Source organism: Spinacia oleracea, chromosome 3 (assembly GCF_020520425.1).
Source record: "Spinacia oleracea cultivar Varoflay chromosome 3, BTI_SOV_V1, whole genome shotgun sequence".
NCBI lineage: Eukaryota > Viridiplantae > Streptophyta > Magnoliopsida > Caryophyllales > Amaranthaceae > Spinacia > Spinacia oleracea.
In genome coordinates, this window is record NC_079489.1 from 91,534,861 (window position 1) to 91,556,701 (window position 21,841).

Genomic DNA, 21,841 nt, shown 5'->3' on the forward strand with positions numbered 1-21,841 from the left:
TGCCTGCTTTAGTCCGTAGATGGACTTCTTAAGCTTGCATACCTTTCCTTGGTTCTTTTGATCGACAAAACCCTCCGGCTGTGTCATGAACACAGTCTCTTCAAGAACACCGTTCAAGAAGGCAGTTTTGACATCCATTTGCCATATTTCATAGTCATGAAAAGCGGCAATTGCAAGGATTATCCGAATAGACTTAAGCATCGCGACTGGAGAAAAGGTTTCATCGTAGTCAACGCCGTGAACTTGCCTGTAACCTTTTGCTACCAATCTAGCCTTGTATACAATTCCATCTTTGTCTTTCTTCAATTTGAAGACCCATTTGCATCCGATAGGTGTGAACCCATCCGGCAAATCAACCAAATCCCAGACTTGATTTTCAAACATGGAGTCTATTTCAGATTGCATGGCCTCTAACCATTTAATGGAGCTTGAGCTCGTCATAGCTTGCTTGGAAGTCAAAGGTTCATCACTATCCAATATGAGAACGTCTAAGTTTTCAGTCAAGAGGACGCCTGTCCATCTGTCCGGCTGAAAAATAGTTCTATTTGACCTACGAGGGGCAACAACGTTTTGAGGAACTACTCCCACTGGCTCTTCTAAAGACCTTGGAGGTTCATCAACTTGAACTGCTTCTAAAGAGTTATGAGTTCGTTGTTCGTCTCGAATCTCTTCGAGGTCTATTATTCTCCCACTTGTCAATTTGGAAATATGATTTCTTTCCAAAAGGACACCGTCACGAGCAACGAATACCTTGTTGTCTGACTTGTTGTAGAAGTAATACCCCATAGTTTCTTTTGGATACCCAACGAAGAAACATTTGTCAGTTTAGGTTGTAGCTTGTCCGAAATCCACATACAAATTTAATTAAAATTTAAAGCTCATATAAATTTATAATTGAATCCATTTATTTAATTTATTTTTCAGTCGAATTTTAAATTAATTCAAGGTTTTTAATTTTAGTAAAATAATTAGAATAAATAAAATTTATAATAATTATAATATTCAAAATTAAATTCCAAGAAAACAATTTAAATTATTAATTTTAAAATTAATTAAAATTACATGAACTGAAAATTTCAAATTAAAATTTAAAACTCGACAATCGTAACATGACGAGCACTTGGGCTTGCGCCCAAGCCCCATCGATTGCACGACCATCGCTGGCCCATGGTACATCATCGCAGAAGCCACGCGCAAACGCAGCAAGCCAAGCTACGCTTGCGCGCAGCCTGCCTGCCCATAGAATCGCAGCAGCTACGATGGTGCTCGCTCGCTCGCTCGCACAAGCAAGCGCTCGAGGCTACGCGTGTTGGTGCGCTGAGCTGAGATCGCTGGGCGACCAGCTCTCGCCCTCGCGCGCGCGCGCCTCTGCTCGTGCCATGCCATCGCTGCTCGCCCATCGCCCACATGCGCGCAGCACTCGACACAAGGCAGGGCTGCTGCCTTGTGCTCGCGCGCCACTCGTCTTGCTCGCTGCATTCGTACCGCATGGGCGACGAGCTCCCTTGCTCGTCGTCGCATGCCCGCACTATACAACACCCCTTAAGGGTAACACGTAGCGTCCATTGCTTTGTGCGTGCAAGTTTTATGAGCGATTGCATAAAAATTTAAAATTTTTAATTCAAAATTAATGACAAATTAATAAAACATATTAATTTCATAATTTTAGGGCGAAAAATCGAAAATTTATTAATCAATTAATTTCCGATTAATCATGGATTCAAATCTAGGTCATAAAAATTTAAAATTTAATACAAATTAACAATTTTTATGGTGGTTTTTAATCATAGGTATCTAATTAAATTATTAATTAATTATGAAAAACAAATCAATTCTAAATTATTCGAATTTCAACAAATTAATCATAATTACAAATTAGATTGTATAATTAACAAGGCTAGGCATTCAAACTTGTTAAACATATACAGTAGGTCAATCAAAAATTCAAGATTTATCAACAAGAATCGCAAATATTTAATTTAACATCTTAAATTTACAAACTTTTGCGTTCGAAAAACTAAAACCTCCGAAAAGTCATAGTTAGGCTTCGAATTTGGAAATTCTGGGTTCGGCCGAAAAAGATTATTTTTTTCAAAATTTTAGAATGCCTTTTACATGCGGAATTGACACAAAAATCACTCGATTTGGATGAGTAACGAAGAAACTGCCGAAAAACTGCGTACATATAATTAAATAAACGCAATTTGCAATTAATTAACAATTACGAAAATTAATCACCCCTTTTAATTCCTTGCAAATTTGTAATATTTAACCATGTTTATGCAATTTAGATTATGAAAATAATAAGAGGCTCGTGATACCACTGATTGGTTATGATACATATGACAAAACATAAATCATGCGGAAAAACCATAAAGCTAGGAAAGCATATTATTTACACAAAATCATTTAGCATAGTTTAGATGCATACACTTTGTTGCGTGCCCTCCCTAGCTGCGCCCGAACCGAACAAGAACAAGTCTTTAGAACTCCAAGTGTCGTCCCTCCGTAGATAGTCCACAGCACGTCCGGATCCGCCTTAAGCTTGACCAACTAGAATCGCCCTTAAGGTAGTATAGATTTCGGCTGATTAGGGGCAAGAGAGTGGCTGATTTTTCTTCAAAATCTTACCTTTAGAATACTTCAGTTGTCTCTATAAATTATGACCCTAGGCACCTATTTATAGAGGTATGGAAAAGGAACTGGAATCCTATTAGGATACGAATTAATTTAATTAGAATCCTGCTAGGACTCTATTAAATAAACTTTATCTAATAGGTTTAGGATTTAATCTTTTATCGAATCCCGATACCTTTAGGATTCGCACACGAGCACCGTACACCCGCGCAGGCCTTGCGGCCCACGCTAAGCGCACAGCGCCTCGGCCCATGCCCGCTGCCTGTGTCCGCGCGCGCGCCCAAGGCCTTGGCTGGGCCTGGCTTGCGCTGGGCCTGGTCGAGGCTTGGCGTGTGTTGGTGATGCGTGTGGCTTGCTGGGCGATGGCCTGGCTTCGTGCTGGGCCTTCGTCTAGCGAGCCTCGTTCGATGCTAATTCGTACGATATGCTTCCGATTAAATTCCCGATTCCGGAATTCATTTCCGATACGGACAATATTTATTATTTCCGATTCCGGAATTAATTTCCGTTTCGAACAAATATTTAATATTTCCGTTTCCGGAATTATTTTCCGATTCCGATAATATTTCCGATTCTGACAATATTTCCGTTTCCGGCAATATTTCCGATTCCGGCAATATTTCCATTTCCGATAATATTTTCCGATACGTACCATGTTTCCGTTTCCGGCAACATCTACGACTTGGATAATATTTATATTTCCGATACGATCCATATTTCCGTTTCCGGTAATATCATCGTTTTCGGAGTATTCATTTCTTGCTTGTGACGATCTCAGCTCCCACTGAAACCAAGATCCGTCGATTCCGAATATCCATAGATGGAGTATTTAATGCCATTAAATACTTGATCCGTTTACGTACTATTTGTGTGACCCTACGGGTTCAGTCAAGAGTAAGTTGTGGATTAATATCATTAATTCCACTTGAACTGAAGCGACCTCTAGCTAGGCATTCAGCTCACTTGATCTCACTGAATTATTAACGTGTTAATTAATACTGAACCGCATTTATTAGACTTAACATTGAATGCATACTTGGACCAAGGGCACTATTTCCTTCAGGCTGCGCTGTGGGCTTCGGCATGCGGTGTGTGTTGTGCGTGCGGTGTGTGATGTGTGGCCGGTCAAGGCCTTGTGCCTTGGCCGGTTACACTTAATATAATTTAGGTTATATTACACACACAGACACAATCAGTTTTCCCTAACATAAACCTAATTCTAAAGTACGTCGTTCAGTTTTGCTCTCTACTCAAAACTGTTCTTCCCGAAAAAGCAAACTCTCTTGTACGTTGTCTAAGCTACAATAATCAAGACGGATCTGAACGTGTCGGTGAACCAAATAGAGGAACGACAATTGGAGTTCTTTGTTCGTGTTTGTTGATACTATACTCGGGAAAACACGCTTCAAATGTAAGTATGCTTAATCTGTGCTTTATACATGTTACCTGAATTTGGGGATGTTCCGCACATGTTATGTATGTTTAACTGTATTCCCCTACATAGATTAGTATATCCCACTTGGGTAGATAACCATAAACTGGAAAGAAAATCAAAATCAGTTATTGTTTACAACTTGTTTGCTAAGAATTTTAATTTTTTAGTTACTATTTATTCTTAATAGATGATATGGCAGCCGTATACGGAGGATATTCTTTCTTTACTTCCGGACATATGCCGAGATGATAGAAATATATGGCGTACTTACTTTCCATTGATTTGCTTTCACATTGTTGAGTATCATTGTCCCGTTCGAGTGATGCGCCAATTTGGATACGAGCAGATTATCCCTCTTCCATATGACATGAGTAGAACACTTCACCGTATTGATCGCCGAGGATCAAAAAACAAGGATTATGTAAAAATCCATGCTATCTATTTGGAAGAGTGGAATAAGCGGGAAGATAGAGTTGTAGGTGACATTATCACTAGGGGTCAAACATCATCTCTAGATGCCTATATGTTGTGGTATCGGAAGATTACAAGGCTCATTATCACACCGCCTACTCAAGAGCGTCGTTCGACTCAACATCAACCTGCCTCTACGGAGTTTGTACTGGTAAAGACCTAAACGAAGTATAAACTTAAAAAACTAAATTTTGCTGTTTTTTATCTCACATTGTAAGAACTCGAAAAACTAACTTTAGTTATTTATATAGTCTCAGGCACTAGCTGACGTGGTGAAGAAAATGCCCTCGAGCCATAGAGTCAACATCTGAGTTGCCCACTGCAACGGCGTTAGAGTTGTCATTGCATACCTTACAAAGGTTAGCAAGTTCTTGCACCGAAACCTTACATGAGGTTGATAAGGAATACCTGCTACAAGATCTAGGTATACCAACTCATACATCATCCTCATCCTCATCCTCATCATTTACTACCCTTGCTTTTCATGGTCATACACATAGCTCCCCTACCTCATCACGTAATTTCAGAGTACCTCGTGCATTACACATACCTGCTCCCCGCTCGCCACTACCTCCTCCTTTTACTCCTCCTCCTCACCCGCCACCACCTCCACCTCCACCTACTCCTGGTCATTCTCTTCCTACTACACCACCTCCTCCTGATCAATTTCGTTTTACTACTACTACTATTACTACTACTACTCCCATTCTCCTTTAGTTCCTCCTATGTCACCACTTTCTTGTCCTAGCAATTCATCACCATTTAGTTCTCCAACATTAGCATCTCCCCCACTACGAGCCACATATCACAGACGCCACGCACTTCTATTTTGGACTCGATTGAAGAGATGGATGAATCTGAGTTGGGATCGACACAACATTTGAAGAAACAACGCATTTCCTAGTTGTTAAATAGACATTTGGAAGTAAATTATCCATAAACATTAACTACTTCGATGTAATTATGTGCACTTAACTCATGTTAGATAAAATCCTTATGGTGTACATTTTTTGTGGGAGTAATTACAATTGGTGTACTCTTTTGAAGAATTTGTGCAAGTTTGTTAAGTGTGCATTTTTTTTATTTTCTCTTTCTTACAGGTTTGCAGGAATGTTAGTTTTACACCCAATAAATAAATTTGGGTTGTGTATATAGTATGCGCAGGAAACACATAATAATATGAACCGCTGACGATGTTAGTGGTTTAACACATAAAACCTCTATCACTGTTAGAGGTTTTTTTTGAATAAACCTCTAGTGGTGTTAGCGGTTCTAATACATGAACCGTTAATATCATTAGGCGTTTTATGTTGAATTGGAAAAAAAAGTTATACGAAGCTCGTACCCGATCCTACGTGGACGGTACCAAGGGAAATAGTTTTTAAACCATTGCAAATTGGGAATTAGTTTTCCATTTTGCTATTTCTAGGGAAATCACTCTGTACGAGGAGGTTTCTCAATAAACATAATGTGGTTATTCTTCTTGGCTTGAATTACTCTAATATCATAATGAGTTGGATTTTCGCATAAGCAATATAATGTCAAATCTTAGTTGGAATGCACCCGTATATATAATTTAGACACACGATACTTAAGCCTTAAGGTGTGTGTAGTAATTTATGATAGTTGAGATTCTAGTAATATAATGGATACAAAGTGGAACCCTAAACTTGTGGTTAAGGTGTGATAACATTCTTCTCATGAGAAAGTGAGATGAAAGGCAGGCATGTTGATAGTTGATAGTTGATAGTAGTTGATAGTAGTTGATAGTAGTAATAGATCGAGAAGAGTAATGATGAAGTAAACCATCCAGGAATCCAGCAGTAGTGATAAAGTAGGGAGTGATCGGAGGCAAGAAAAATTGAGAAAAGACCGTGGTGGATACACACTCACACGTGCTTCACATACGTGTCCCGCAATTGCTCCCTATGTCCAACTACTTCTCATCACACCTTGGCACAACTTCCTTCCACCTGGCTCCACTTTACCACTGTCTTCTTCTTCTTCTTCTTCTTCTTCTTCCTTTCATTATTACCTTTTTCACCCTCTCACCTCAATCTTACCCCTCGGCCCCTCACCAAATCAAGATACGGAGTACTTCATTTTTCCACACAGAAATTAACAACACAAACACAAACTCACAAAATTCATGGACTTCTCGTGCTACGACCTCCTCTTCTTCTTGCTCCACAATCACATCAACACCGTGCTTTAGGGTTCTTCCTTTGGAATTTTCTTAGGAGAGAGATACTTTGTTTTTCTTGGAATGGCCACGCCATTAACGGGGATTGGACATAGAGATGGAGGTGGAGTTGCGATTTTGGCAGGTCCAGTTAACGCGGTAGATCCTTCGCCTCCGACTTCGTCCTCATCATCCAAACCTTCTTTGAAAAATTCTGCTCAGAAATCCCCCATTTTGATTTTTTTGTTCTTCCATAAGGCTATTAAAGCCGAGCTTGAAGGTCTTCATCGTGCTGCTATTGATTTTGCCAAGAATCACGGAACCGATATCCAGCCGTTGCTCAAGCGCTATCATTTTCTTCGTTGCATCTACAAGCATCACTGTAATGCTGAGGATGAGGTAGGCGCAACTGTTTTTCTTTGTCAATTATATTTCTAATTTTCCCAATTGCTTCATTCTCCCGACTTTTTATTTTCGTAATTTAGGTGTTTTGAGGTAGAGTAAATTAGACAATTCTGAACAGCTGATTATTTTCTTCTTTGTTAATTACTTGAATTTCTTTGCAATTTAGGTTAATTGAGAATGAATTCAGGCACTGGGACAAATTATGTTTATGGTTAATTAACTGGTGTACTTCGAAACTTCGTTCAAAATGTTGTATGTTTGAATGGTATAATTTGGGAGTATGAATAAGAAGAAAGGATAGAACCAAGAGCTTAGTTTAGAAATACTGGTCGGTGTTGTAGCTTGAGACTAAAAAAATTATGCAGTGGCTGACACTCACAAGAGAATATTTCAAGTTTATGACTTTATGTTTAATTAGCTAGTATAATCACGAATTATGTTGAAAATATTGTATTTTGAATAAGAATTTGACGATGAGAAAGCTTTGGAGTAGCAAATAAGAAGGGAAGTTAGGAAAAGGAACAGAAGATAGGATAAAAGTGTGGTTTAGAAGTAGTGAAGTACTGATCAGCCTTGTAGCTTGACGAAGAACTTATGCACTGGCACACTCAATAGGCAAGGTATTACGTTTATGGTTAACCCAGCTGGTGTAATCATGTATTGCCGTTTCAGTTATTGTATTCTGAATATGAATACAACTAAGAGATAGCTTGAGAGTTGGAGAAATGAAAGGGTGGTTTTGAAATATTGTTTTACGTAGTAGCTTGATTGTGAATGTGTTTATTTAGAACATACAGATCTGATGGTGCTGAACTTCGGTTAATGAAAAGATTAATGTCACTTGAATATCTCTTTGCGTATCTACTCACTGATTTTCTCCTCCATTTCCATCTCTAAGTCTTGCACTCTGGTGGCAGGTTTTGTATAAAAAAAATTATTATATATATTGATGCATTGACAGGTGTCTTCACAGCGCTCGTTTAAGCATCAGAACATTTATTTTCATAAGTTTTACAGCATTTATGCTCTACAGAATTAACCTTGTGAAGGGATTTGACTTTTCGTGCTTAAAATGAATACTTGTCATGCTATATCTGATACCTTTGCTTGTCCTTGCATTCTTGTTAGTTCTGATGGTACCAATAACATGAAATGTTGACTCATTGGAACTGCATTGACAATTGACATACTACTTTATTTATGAGTCAAAGCTCAATCTGGTGTTAAGGCTTGTCATAATTCGTCCAAAATTTCAGGTTATCTTCCCAGCTCTTGACATCCGCGTAAAAAATGTAGCTAGAACCTACTCTCTGGAGCATGAAGGTGAAAGTGTTCTCTTTGATGAATTGTTTGAGCTGTTGACCACAAAGGTACGAGATGAAGAAACCTACCGAAGAGAATTAGCTTCCCGTACAGGAGCCCTCCAAACGTCAATCAGCCAGCACATGTCCAAGGAAGAAAAGCAGGTGATAATCTCTTCCACTATGCTCGTGATTTGCTTTCTTGGGTCCTAGATGATTATGCTCATGATATTTGTCGAGGTTTAAGGATAGCCAGAACAAGATAAACCATATTTCCTGTGATTTGATTCAAACAAAGTCAATGATCAATTATCTGCTTGTGCATATAATTTTTTATCTAAGATAACTGAAGCTTCTCCCCTTCCCTTTGACGGCTAGACACTGTTTATAGGGCGTGGGATTCGACATTCTCAAGCTGTAATTTCTTTTTGTGATGCTTATTCTGACGAAGTGCTATTATTCCAGGTGTTCCCTTTGCTTATTGAAAAGTTTTCGTTCGAGGAACAGGCATCACTAGTTTGGCGGTTCCTGTGCTCTATACCTGTTAATATGATGATGGAGTTTCTTCCTTGGCTTTCATCATCTGTCTCCACCGACGAGAGTCAGGATATGCAGAAATGTCTTCGCAAAATTATTCCAAATGAGGATCTTCTTCATAAGGTTAGCATCTGAACTAAACTTGAGACCAGAGCTTCCGTTGTTTGAATTGCATGTTTGCTTATAAATTGTTGAAAATGGAGGTCATATTCACCTGGATGGATGGAACTGAAATGGATAAACCTCGTTCAAGCTGTGGTACCACGGTGCAGTGCAGCATAGACTCTACAGCATGTGCTTCAGTGGGTCAAGCCAAAGGGTCATCCTGTGCTTGTGAATCTTCGCAGACTGGCAAAAGAAAACGCGTCAAACTGAGTAGTTCTACTGCAGATTCAGATCTCAGTTTCCCAATAGATGAGATATCACTGTGGCATAAGGCGATAAACAGAGAACTAAGTGAAATAGCAGAAGCTGCTAGAAGAATGCAGCTAAAAGATGAATTCTCTGATTTGTCTGCATTCAATGAGAGGCTACACTTCATTACTGAAGTTTGCATATTTCATAGGTAAAACAGTGCTCTGGACTAAATATATCTTGAAACTGTTTGCCTTTTGATACTAAATTGTTTGTTTTTTTCTTGACCAATAGTAATATTTATGTACAACATACAAAAGTAATAACCAACCTGTACACTTAACAGCTTCTCCTTATATTACAAAATTTCCAAAACTGATAAAAAATCTTGGTCGTTCTTTTAGTTTCCAACTAATCTTATCTGTCTCATCTTCTATTGGGTATTTGTTTCACTTCCGTCACACCGAACTGGTTTTAATTATTATACTCCCCCCGTTCGTTAATGTTCTATTCACTTTTTTTTCTTCACAGTCTCCAGTACACATTTTGAACCACTAATATCTCAAATTATGTAATAGTATAAATTAAGAAAAGTTGATATTTTGAAAATACACATTGGGACGTGTCTAACAAGATTTCACATGATAATGTTGATACGGTCAAACTTTGTTTATTTTGACCTATGAGTAGTAAGTGAGTTAGAACATTAAGGAACAGGAGTATGATATTTTTTTAATTTGTTTAAAAATCAGTATAAGCTAGATCTCTATTAGTGAATCGCAAAGTTTCTAAGCTAGATCTCTATTAGTGAATTGTTTGATGCTTCCCAGCCATTGAGAGTCCCTCGTGTCTTAAATGGCTGCTGGTAGCTTATTTTGAGTTGAGCCAAGTTAGTTATATGACTTGTATCTCTATCAGTTATAAAATGGTGTTCTCATGAGATACCAGTTGCTTTGCTAATTGCAACCGAAGTATATATCGATTCATAATGACCGACATACCATTGTATTTGGCAAGGGGATGGAAGACTGAAGAATGAAGATCATGAAATGGTGAAAGTAAAAGGAGCTGCTATCATTTTAGTTTACTTTCATTGAGTTGCAAGGCTCTTTTGGTATTTTAAACCGTTAAACCTTGGATGCATCGATGAAGTGAAGTTGAGTGATATCTGAATGTGTGTACCAATGCTCTAAGAAACCTGCATTTGAAGCTCCCATCATTATATCGATATTAGGCAATTTTAGTTCTTTGTTTTTACTTATTCTTGAATTTTCCCTCATGTTTATCTAGTTAATTATAAAAGTTCTATCTTAATATAGGCAGTTCGCTTTCACGAATCATGTTAAGCCTGTGTTACAATTTCCATCTCCACCTTTGCTTTTTTTTTTGGGGGGGGGGAGGTGGGTGGGTGGGTATCAGTGTGCGTGTAAGGAAGAGGTTAGTGGGTAGGAGGGGGATGAAGCAAGACCGTTGAGATAGGGATATCCTAAAGTCGATACGTGCACGTGAAAAAGAATATATTTTAAACTTTTAAACAAACGTCCTGGACAATCCTAGTTTTTCAAGTATTCTTCCAGTCCCTAACTTCCAAGGGAGATGTTGTATCAAGCAATATTCTCTTTTTATGTAATCAGTTTCATGGATCTTCACCGCTTACAGTGGTGGATCTTGAATTATGTAATCGTCTAACGTCCCGGTGGAGGTCCAGTTACTTTAGCGTGACTTATTTTTTCCTTCAAGTAATATTAAGTACGAAGTAGCATGATCTATGAAATGCTCATCCAGTGAAGCCCCATGGCCCCTGTTTTTCGTCAATTCTCCATAACTCATTTACTAGCCTGATGATCTATTATTTTCTGTGTCTAAGGTGTGAAATGTGCTTTACTTGTTTGCTGACAGCATCGCTGAGGATAAGGTTGTATTCCCTGCCGTAGATGCAGAATTGTCCTTTGCTCAGGAGCATGCTGAAGAAGAAAGCAAATTTCAGAAAATCAGATGCTTAATAGAGAACATACAGCTTGCCAACGCAGAATCATCTTTAGACGATTTCTATTCAAGACTATGTACATATGCTGATCAAATAACAGGCACCATACAGAAGCATTTCCGGAACGAGGAAATTCAGGTTTGTTCATTTTGTATGAAGTGTAAACTTTCAGAATGTACATTATGTGCCGATGTTGGGTTTCCTTATTTAGGTGAGAACGTTAGAAGAAGTTTTAATGGAGAGACTGATACACAAAGGCTATAAGATATTGCCCTGAAGTTAATAAAGTGCCTTAAAATTGTGATTATTGCTTTTGTCGAAATCTTACTGCATTCCGGCTTGAATGGTTTTGTTCACTCAATGTGGATGTGAATTTACTGCGAACTTGTGGGTGGTTACATCCTATTGTAGACTTATAGTCATTATACATACTCTTCATGGTTTTTCACGTAGTTACATCTTGCACCTCTAGGTACTTCCACTTGCCCGAAAGCTATTTAGCCCGCAGAGACAAAGAGAACTTATGTACCAGAGCCTGTGTGTGATGCCATTGAAATTAATTGAACGTGTATTGCCATGGTTAGTCGGATCACTTGGCGAAGAAGAAGCAAAGTGCTTTCTTAAAAACATGTATATGGCAGGTGATATTATAATTTTAGACATTCTGCTATTTAAAATTTATCATTATATTGTGTTCTTCATTTTCATATTCCTGGCTATAGCTGTGTGTATTATGCTTTCTTCTCATTTGTTGAACCTCATCTGTCTAATGCAGCTCCAGCTGCAGATGCTGCACTTGTTACACTTTTTTCTGGTTGGGCGTGCAAAGGTAGTAAAATGAACGTCTGCTTGTCCTCAAGTGCAATTGGTTGTTGTCCAGCTGGTCTGCTTAGTGGGGAAGGCAATGAACAGTCTCTTGTTAGTGAATACACTGCGTGCTTATCCAATGGGGATAAAGCTTCCATAACACAACAGGATGATGAAGATCGGCCATTCAAGCGGAGTAACATGACATCAAGAGAAGAGACTGGTAATCTTGAAGACAGAAAAGGAGGTAATTTCCAGTGTGGTACTCTATCCTGTTGTGTCCCTGGTTTAGGAGTTAATAATGGTCACCTGGTAGTGAGTTCATTAGCTGCTGCGAAATCTCTACGTTCCTTGTCTCTTAGTCCCACTGCACCCTCCCTTAACTCGAGTCTTTTCAATTGGGAGACTGAGATAAGCATTTCAAATACTGGATCTACTACGAGGCCTATTGATAACATATTTAAGTTTCATAAAGCAATCCGCAAAGACTTGGAGTACTTGGATGCTGAGTCTGGAAAATTAACTGAATGTGATGAGGCATTTCTTAGGCAGTTTAGTGGCCGATTTCGACTTTTGTGGGGACTGTACAAAGCTCATAGTAATGCGGAGGATGACATAGTATTCCCAGCACTGGAGTCCAAGGAAGCTCTTCACAATGTCAGCCACTCTTATACTTTGGATCACAAGCAAGAAGAGATGCTTTTCGAGGACATATCTTCTGCACTGTCTGAACTTTCACAACTCTGCGGAGCATTGAGTAGACCTAGTGCTGCTGAAGCCCCACGTGGATACGACTCCAATGAAAGCGACCCTGGTGATAAATTGAGGAAGTACCATGAGCTTGCTACCAAGCTTCAGGGAATGTGCAAATCTATAAGAGTAACTCTTGATCAGCATGTTCTCAACGAAGAGCGCGAGCTATGGCCTCTGTTTGACAAACATTTTTCCGTGGAGGACCAGGATAAAATTGTTGGCCATATAATTGGTACTACTGGAGCAGAGGTGCTTCAATCTATGCTTCCATGGGTAACTTCTGCACTAACCCAAGAGGAACAGAATAAGATGATGGACACATGGAAGAATGCAACCAAGAACACTATGTTTAGTGAATGGCTTAATGAATGGTGGGAAAGCGCTACTCCCTCTCAACAATGTTCAACATTAGAGATAAGTTCAACACAAGGTTTGTGTCTTACCTAGAACGCATCAGTAAAGCTGCTGACCTGATCTTTTTCTTATTTTTTGATAGAACTGTGCCCTGGAAACTTTGGTTTTGACTAATATTTTTGTAATTTCATCAGGCCATGATGTGTGCGATGCTTTGGACTCCAGTGATCAAACTTTCAAGCCTGGATGGAAAGATATTTTCAGAATGAATCAGAGTGAACTTGAGTCTGAAATAAGAAAGGTCTCTCGTGATTCAAGCCTTGATCCACGAAGAAAAGATTACTTGATTCAAAATTTGATGACCAGGTTCATTTCATTTTCAGTGGTGCATTAAGTTCCGTTGTGGAACTTTTTCTGATGCTGAATTCTTTTCCTTTTCGGGGGTATGTTTTTAGTCGCTGGATCGCTGCTCAGCAGAAGATTTCTCATGAAGGGACAGGTGAATCTTCAAATGGCGATGACCTGCTTGGATGCTGTCCATCATACCGAGATCCTGAGAAAAAAATCTTTGGATGTGAACACTACAAAAGAAATTGCAAACTTCGAGCTGCTTGCTGTGGAAAATTGTTCCCATGTAGGTTCTGTCATGACAAAGTCAGTGACCACTCCATGGATAGGTATGTTTTCTTATCCTAATTCTTACTCCATCAAAGTTTTTGGGTGCTTACCAATGTGCTTTTATATTCCCAACCAGGAAAGTTACCACTGAAATTATGTGTATGCGCTGCTGTAAAATTCAGCCTGTTGGACCGGTTTGCACAACGCCTTCATGCAATGGACTTTCAATGGCCCAATATTACTGTAACATCTGCAAATTTTTTGATGATGAGAGGTAAAAGAGCAGTTAATAGGCCTACCTTCTATTGGTGTTTTCTTGAAGTTTTGATCCAAGCTGGCAAGTTTTTTATTTTTTTTATGTTTAAGCTATTACCTATCAGTATATTACTGTCACTCTAGATAATAGTTATCCAGGACTGGCAAGAATGTATTGTATGTAGGATAAATAGTCTGAAGGGTTTTAAATACCGTACCTTTGTCCTCTTACTCTCTTAGGCATACTCAACATTAGTGCTTCCTGATGAGACAACAGCATTTGTTCATAAGAATGTGTATGTGATCAACAGCTTAAGTCAAGGGACAATTTTAACAGAGCTCGCAATCTAAAGATCATGTATATGTCTTTAATGTTTGCTATAAAAATAGATATTCAGTTTTCTAAGGGGGATGTATGTGAAATTTTCATTGGCATAGAAATGTGAAGGCAATGCTTCATCGTCGTTATTCATAAATATATTGTGTTCATAACTTTGTGGACTATTTAAGGAAGCAAATAATCCTTAAAGAATTGATGCATATTTTGGGACATCGTACTTTGTGACAAATATATTGAATGAGCGCAAATACCTTTTTGTTTTGTTGAGGAAATGAGCGCAAATACATAGTAACATATTCACAGTTTCAAAGGGGGTTGTATGTGAAAATTTGTTTCCCTGCAAGTGTAAAGGAGAATTCCTCATCATTGTTCATAAATGTATTCAGCTCATAATTGTGTGGACAATTAAGGGAAGGGGCCAGTCCTATCTACTTACTACCTCTGTGCAAATTATATATAGAACATCCAAATGGGTACATGATACGTGGTACGTAAGTACACTTGTGGACTAGTTTAGCAAAACTTGTTAGTAAGCTTGTATTCCTGTACTCATCTATGTAAATTAAGGGACATACTTCTAGAAAAATGAAAGATTTTTCACATGAGTTGTGTTATGCTTAGTAGGATCCTTTTTGTTTAGTATTACTTAACTGGTCCATCTTTGTAGTTTAAAGAACTGCCCACTTATACGTGTGATTACTTGGTGGGAAGCATGGAAATGGAAAATGAAACAAAAGAACATATTTGCCATTGACCATATAGAGTTTAAATTATTTTTTTGGGTTGGAGGCTATTTTATCCCTTTTAACATTTTGATATATTTGCGCATCATATGTTTGTAGCCATGGAGCAACCATATATTTTATAATTGAGAAAAGTTTCATATGCATAATATGTCATTAATTTTTAGCATAAGGAACTACAGACTGAAATTTGTTTCAGTGGCTCAATGCAACTTCAAAGCTGATTGGACAGGATTTGCAATTAACGAAACAGCAGAATGTGTTTCAGTGGATTAAAGTGTTGCAATTAAATTACTGACGATTTTTCCTAAAATCCTGTCTTCAGAAGTGTCTATCATTGCCCATTCTGCAACTTGTGCCGTGTGGGGAAGGGCCTTGGTTCAGACTTCTTCCACTGCATGACTTGCAATTGCTGCCTGAGTGTGAAGCTGGTTGATCATAAATGCCGTGAGAAAGGTCTGGAAACAAATTGCCCTATCTGCTGTGATTTTCTCTTCACATCAAGTGCATCAGTCAGAGCTCTTCCCTGTGGCCATTTTATGCATTCAGCTTGCTTCCAGGTTGGTGAATGACGAAATTTCCTTGGTTTTCTTATTTCTTTTTTCGACGGAATGTCTATTAACTTGTTGGTTTCCTTCTCCATCTTTTGTGTTACTTTTGTTAATAACTGCTTGAATTCTCTCCTCTTTGCTGTGATGTCAGGCCTATACTTGCAGTAACTATATTTGTCCGATTTGTAGCAAGTCCTTGGGAGATATGGCGGTAAGAACATTCCTTCATGTTTTCATATGCAATCAGATTATTTGGACTTGAGTTAAATGATTAAACATGCTTCATGGAATGCTACAAAAGTAACCGTCATGGCGGAAGTTTTCATTATTTGAATGCCATTACAATATTTTGGCACCTAAAGTGAAGTTAATTGAATGCCAAAGGAAGTACAAACCAGAAGTAACCTACAACCTCAAAGAAACCAAAACTTAGGCAGAAAGCATCGGATTGGAGAAAGCCCACCTTCTAGGTAGGGTGAGAGTCCAAATCTTCATGTGCACCTAACCTAGATAAACAAAAACCTCCTCATACTTTCTTTAATTCTACAGGCAACTCTGTAGATTACATCTCTTACAATTATATCACTAGCCTTACAAGAACTGTTAAAGATTATATCATTTCGTCGAAGCCATTTTCAATATACAGTCTCTGCGAATGCCATCAGTCTACATTATATACAACTTACTTTTGTCATCAGTCTTCTTTGCCCGTTTAGCAGCATGAATTACTTCCTCAGTCTTGAGATACCAAACAAAAGCAACAGCTTCTCCCAAACTTCAGTAGCAAACTTGCCTTTAAAAAAGAGATGACAACTGGATTCAGCTTCCTCACACAAACAGAAGTACAGAACACAGAATCACAATTTATACCCCATTGCAACAACCTGTCAGCCGTAGGTAATCTGTTTCGGATAGCAAGCCACAATATAAAAAGATTTCGAAAGCCTGATTAATGCAAATAATCCTTCTCCAAGGAACCTCTCATAACTTCCTCGCATTTTCAAATACATTTTTTTGATAGAAAAGTTTCTAGCATGTACCAGATTAGACCATCTTCTACATTGAGGCACCTGATCCCGACATTGAATAATCTTCTGCAACATCCAAGTTGCAGATTGAAGAATAGCAATGCCAAAGATAAATTTCTGCCTTTTACATAGTAGGTATCCACCCATTTGACCCAGAGTTTATCCTTTTTGAAAGAGAGATCCCACAGTAAATCTTAGAGATGGCTGCCTGCTGCCTTATTCCAAGTCTGAATATGCTCGAGGTTCCAAACTCTGGCAACCTTGGGTAAGCATAAATTCTCCCAGGCTAGGGGGCTTTCTTTGACATAATAGTACCTCCTGTCATCATTATCATTACCCCATTGCCTCAAAGAGGCTCCCGCAAGAAGTGGGGTAAGGGGGGGGGGGGGGGGGTCGGGTGTACGCAACCTTACCTCTGCAATTGCAGAGAGGTTGTTTCCAATTGACCCAAAAGCGATAACGGGACGACAGCGGGACGACCATCTCCTACTTTATGGAAAAGGAAGGGAAGAGATTTTAAGAGTCATTTTGATTTAGTCCATTACATCCCACAACCAAAAGAACAAATGAATCTTTGCCTCCATCGAAAATGGACATAATAATAGTACCTCCTGTCCATAAAAAAAAAAAAACTCTACAAATGCTTTCAATCTCTTTAACTACTTTATTAGGAAGGATGAAATTTTTGAAGATCACACTTTTAATCAATTGTAATTGGCCAGAATAAGTAAGCTTCTTCACCACCCAAGGTTTCACTCTGCTAATAACTCTGTCAAGTAATGGCTTGCGTTGAAATAAAATCAATCTTTTTGTCGATAAAGGGACCCCTAAATATCTGAAGGGGAGAGAGCCTTTAGAAATAGGGAATGCATCCATGATATCAGATTGAATAGCCTGATAAACACCCCCAAAGTACACTTCACTTTTTTCTAAATTAGCTTCCAAACCCGAAGCTTTGGAGAATATATTAAAAGCCTGAAATAGCAGCTTCAAAGATATAACATCACCTCTAGCTTCACACGTTTGCATTTTCTCACGCATGGGATGGACGTTGAAGTCTGGCAAAGAAATTAAATAGTTCATGCATCAAGGTGATACTCCATACCAATAGCAAAAAGGAAAGGGGAGAGAGCCGAAGACCTTTCTGAGCCCTAAAAAGAGTAGGTTTTCCATTCAATAAGATTGAGTACGAGACTGAAGTGATGCTACTCATAATCCATTGCACAAAGATGGTTGGAAACCCAAGCTCTTGTGTAACTTGTTGCATAAAGCTCCACTCAATCGAGTCATAAGCTTTCTTTAGGTCTACTTTCGACATGTATCTAAGAGAAAGAGCATCCCTATTGTAGCCTTTCACCAATTCAGTTGCTATGATAATGTTGTCTAAATATTGTTCCTGGAATAAACCCGGCTTGATACTCGCGAGCTCTGCTGAAGCCTTGTAGTTAAGACGTTAGAGGTTGTCTTGTACAAAGTAGAACAACATGCTATTGGCCAAAATTGAGAATCATAAGAATTACTTTAGGCACAAGAGTGACTGAAATAACGTTAACTTGTTTAGGAAGAACACCAGTATCAAAGAAGCTCCAAACTGCATTATATATGTCTTGCTTAATGCCATTACAGTTCATTAGCAAAATAGTCACTTGTGATGAAGAGAGAGGAAGCAGCGTTTGAGACTTGTTGCTTTTCTGGTGGAGGTTAGCCAAGCGTTCCAAGAATTAAGTAGAGAGTGAAGTCAGTATGAGATGTTTAGCATTGTACGATCAAAGTATGTTTAAAATTGGACGAGTAAGTATATTGAATGCATATTTTGAAAATTATACAGTTCCATCATTTCAGTGAACTTTTACTTCCAACTTATTTTAAGGGTTTTGAACTTTTTATTATTACAAGTTTTGGGATTAATTTGCTCAAAAGGAAAGGTAAAGGGGTAGATTGCACAAATAGTGCATGTCTATGTTCTCTTCACCTTGTATAGGAATTCATTCTTGTTTCAATCTGACCAATAACTTCTTATTTCCGTTTACTTGTTACCAAAATCAATAATAACATATTTGCAAAACACACATTGTGACTAATTTAACAACACCCGGCATGATAATGTTATATCTATATTAGTGTGGAAAAGTTTAGAGATATGACCAATCACACCACACCAGATAATGTTATATCTAGATAATACAGTAGGTCTTCAACTCTTCTACGCTCAAAATATGCTTGTTAAGATATGGAATGGGCTTAGGGGAAGATAACCCCCACACGGTAGTTTTGAAGTAGGCAAAATGGATATCACCCTGCAGCCCGCTATCAACAATCTGCTTAAGATACATAGGCTCTTCTATGTCCAAAGTATGCATGCTAAATTACAACAGGCAGCTATGTTACTCAGACACGGGTGTCGGTGTCATGTCCGACACGGGTGTCGGAGTATCTGACACTCCGTTCCAAATATTTGAAGACACTCCGACACGGTCAAAGGAGTGTCTTGACTTGTTTTTTAGACACGACTAGTTTGCAAAGTGTCGGAAAAAAATCGACACTTTTAATAAAAACTGCAAAAATAGTGTTAAATAATATAATTTTATATATAAAAAAAAAGGTGAGAATAAAAATATTAATCAAGTTAAAGTTCCAAAGCAGGATAAATTTATTTAAAAGAGTTTAAAAGTACAAGAATTTAAAAGTAAGAAATAAATGAAAATAAAATAAAATGCTGACTTTGTAAAGCTGTCACTCAGTGGGCACGTGGGTTTGTTCCCCACTTCCCACCTTTTCCTTTCTTTTATTTTTTATTATAGTGGTAGGCCTAGGATATTTAAAAAAAGGGTAAAAAAAATAAGTTAGAAAGCTCAGTCCACCATCACCGAAAAATGACCCGAAGGAAACGAAGACAGCCATGGAAGACTCTCAAACAGTCAAATGCCGGTGAAAATCAGAATTGAAGAGTGCAATCTTGGCGTTTTTTCTCCAACAACAAAAGCCCTAATATAATTGTTCTTCTCTTGCTTCCCCCACCTTCAATTTCTAGATCTAGGGTTTCGAATTTTTCTTTCTCCTCCCGATTTCGACACTTCATATCGGACACTTTTTCGACACCGGTGTCGACACCTTCCCGGACACGTGTCGAGTGTCGTGTCACGGGTCGGGTCGTGTCGACACCGACACCCACCGTCAGATGGAGTGTCGGAGTAACATAGACAGGCAGTAATGTGTCGTGTGGCTTAGATAGTTTGATCTCTTTAATTTAAGATGATGGCATCCGTTTTTTTCTTATTCTTTCTTTTCCATCTCTCTCTCTAAGAAAAATGTATATTCTTGCTCTTGCCTCGCACCTTTTATGTAGGTCTATTTTGGTATGCTTGATGCTCTGCTGGCTTCTGAACAGCTGCCTGAAGATTATAGGGATCGCTGTCAGGTGAGGGATGCACTATTGGTTTTTTGAATATGGTTTCATGTTATTTGGTAGATAGGTTCTTAAAAAAGTTGTTAAATTCAGGACATACTTTGCAATGACTGCGGAAGAAAAGGAACTGCACGGTTTCATTGGCTTTACCACAAGTGCGGATTATGTGGATCATACAATACTCGTGTCATCAGAAATGGTCCTGCTGACTCCAACTGTTCATCATTGACATAACAACAAATTTTCAGTGTCCGCTTGGGTGGTTATATTGTAAATATCTTGGCGGCAGTACATATAAAACTTTATTCTTTTTCCTCCCTTTACAATGTTGTAGTAGTTGAAAAATGGGGGTGTTGTGGGAAGGTTAAATGAGTTGCTTGCTATGTTGAGCGATTCTTAGATTTCCAAAATTTTTGGCCAAACAAGGAGTCAAATCCTCTTGCAGTTTATCGATTATTGCTTTTTCACAACATTTGTGCCAAAGAAGTAAGGAGTCAAATCCTCTTGCAGTTTATCGATTATTGCTTTTTCACAACATTTGGGCCAAAGAAGTAAGGAGTCGAATCCTCTTGCACAAATCCTCTTGCAGTATTTACTGCCTTTAAAATGCACCACACTTGTTTACTCCCTTATGAAAAATGTCTCTGTTTCGGTATGGATTAGGAACGGTTGTAGAGGCCTTGCTGGTTATGTAATCCTGTTCTCTCGATGTTGTCTTGCACAAATGACACTGGTAAACTAGTCTCGGATGTGATTCGAGGATCCACCTCCGATGCTTAAGTCAGAGATTATGCAGAGTATATGTTTATGGTTGGGTGAAATGATTGGGATTGCGTGCCTTTCACAATAAATGAGGCCCATATATATAGGCGTGGGTCGGTATACGGATCATATGAGTCCTACCCACGAGATAGCGTCCCGTTGATTTCTTGGTGGGCATCTTATGCTGCAACACACGAGTGCTGGTAAGACTATTATGCACGTAAATCTTACGCGGTTGAGGGTGTTACCAGCAGGCTAGTAGCACACCCGTACAACTAGCCCCCCTCGGAGTGAGGGCGGTTATTCCTGAATTACCGCGCTTGCTCTGATTAGAAGAACAATTTCCCTCATGACTAGCCTCCAAATCTGTATGTCTTGACAGTTGGTGCTGGTAGTGGAAATTGTGGAATATTGTTTTTGATTAGCCCCTTTTAGAATTGATTCACTACCTAAGGCAGCTGCATGGCATACAAATTATATGGTGCTTCCGACAGCCTTGCGGATCCGCTGACTAGTCCCCTTGCTTTTTAATGTTGATTAGCCCCCTTGTTTTTCAATACTGACTAGCCCCCTTGTTTTTTCAATGCTGACTAGCCCCCTTGTTTTCAATGCTGACTAACCCCCTTGTTTTTCAATTGAATTTAAAATTCAAAACGGTTTACTTTTTTACCGTTCAAATAACCACCACGCGGCACCCTTGTGTTTTTAATGTGACATATGTCGTGTACGTTACCGCATTATTTCAACGGTTGAGATGACCATGCGTTTCTTCAACTTCCCTTAACGGTCAAATCAATGATTTTTGGGTTCCCCCTATTGACTATATAACTCGTTTCTCAAAGTTTAAACTTTTTTCTTCTTTCTCTTCCTTCCAAACCCTCCTTTGCTTTCCAAAAATTATCTTGCGGTCTATTC

General features: G+C 38.7%; 1 protein-coding gene across 1 annotated transcript; it reads left to right on the forward strand.

Annotated features, from left to right (window-relative positions):
- The first annotated feature begins 6,509 nt into the window (after positions 1 to 6,509).
- Positions 6,510 to 20,634, forward strand: LOC110782557 (zinc finger protein BRUTUS). Its single transcript, XM_021986720.2, has 14 exons — positions 6,510 to 7,124; positions 8,387 to 8,596; positions 8,897 to 9,091; positions 9,172 to 9,533; positions 11,222 to 11,447; positions 11,782 to 11,950; positions 12,085 to 13,299; positions 13,418 to 13,589; positions 13,679 to 13,900; positions 13,978 to 14,115; positions 15,505 to 15,739; positions 15,882 to 15,941; positions 20,105 to 20,176; positions 20,258 to 20,634. Exons 1-14 carry the CDS (start codon positions 6,810 to 6,812, stop codon positions 20,396 to 20,398), a joined length of 3,732 nt encoding a protein of 1,243 aa, XP_021842412.1. The 5' UTR covers positions 6,510 to 6,809; the 3' UTR covers positions 20,399 to 20,634.
- Positions 20,635 to 21,841: the final 1,207 nt, after the last annotated feature.

Excerpts from the sequence above, each read along its gene's own strand:
- LOC110782557 (XM_021986720.2), top strand. The coding sequence starts at position 6,810 with ATGGCCACGCCATTAACGGGGATTGGACATAGAGATGGAGGTGGAGTT. Across the intron at positions 9,534-11,221 it reads GAAGTTTGCATATTTCATAG|CATCGCTGAGGATAAGGTTG; the intron begins GTAAAACAGTGC and ends GTTTGCTGACAG. Across the intron at positions 20,177-20,257 it reads ATTATAGGGATCGCTGTCAG|GACATACTTTGCAATGACTG; the intron begins GTGAGGGATGCA and ends TGTTAAATTCAG.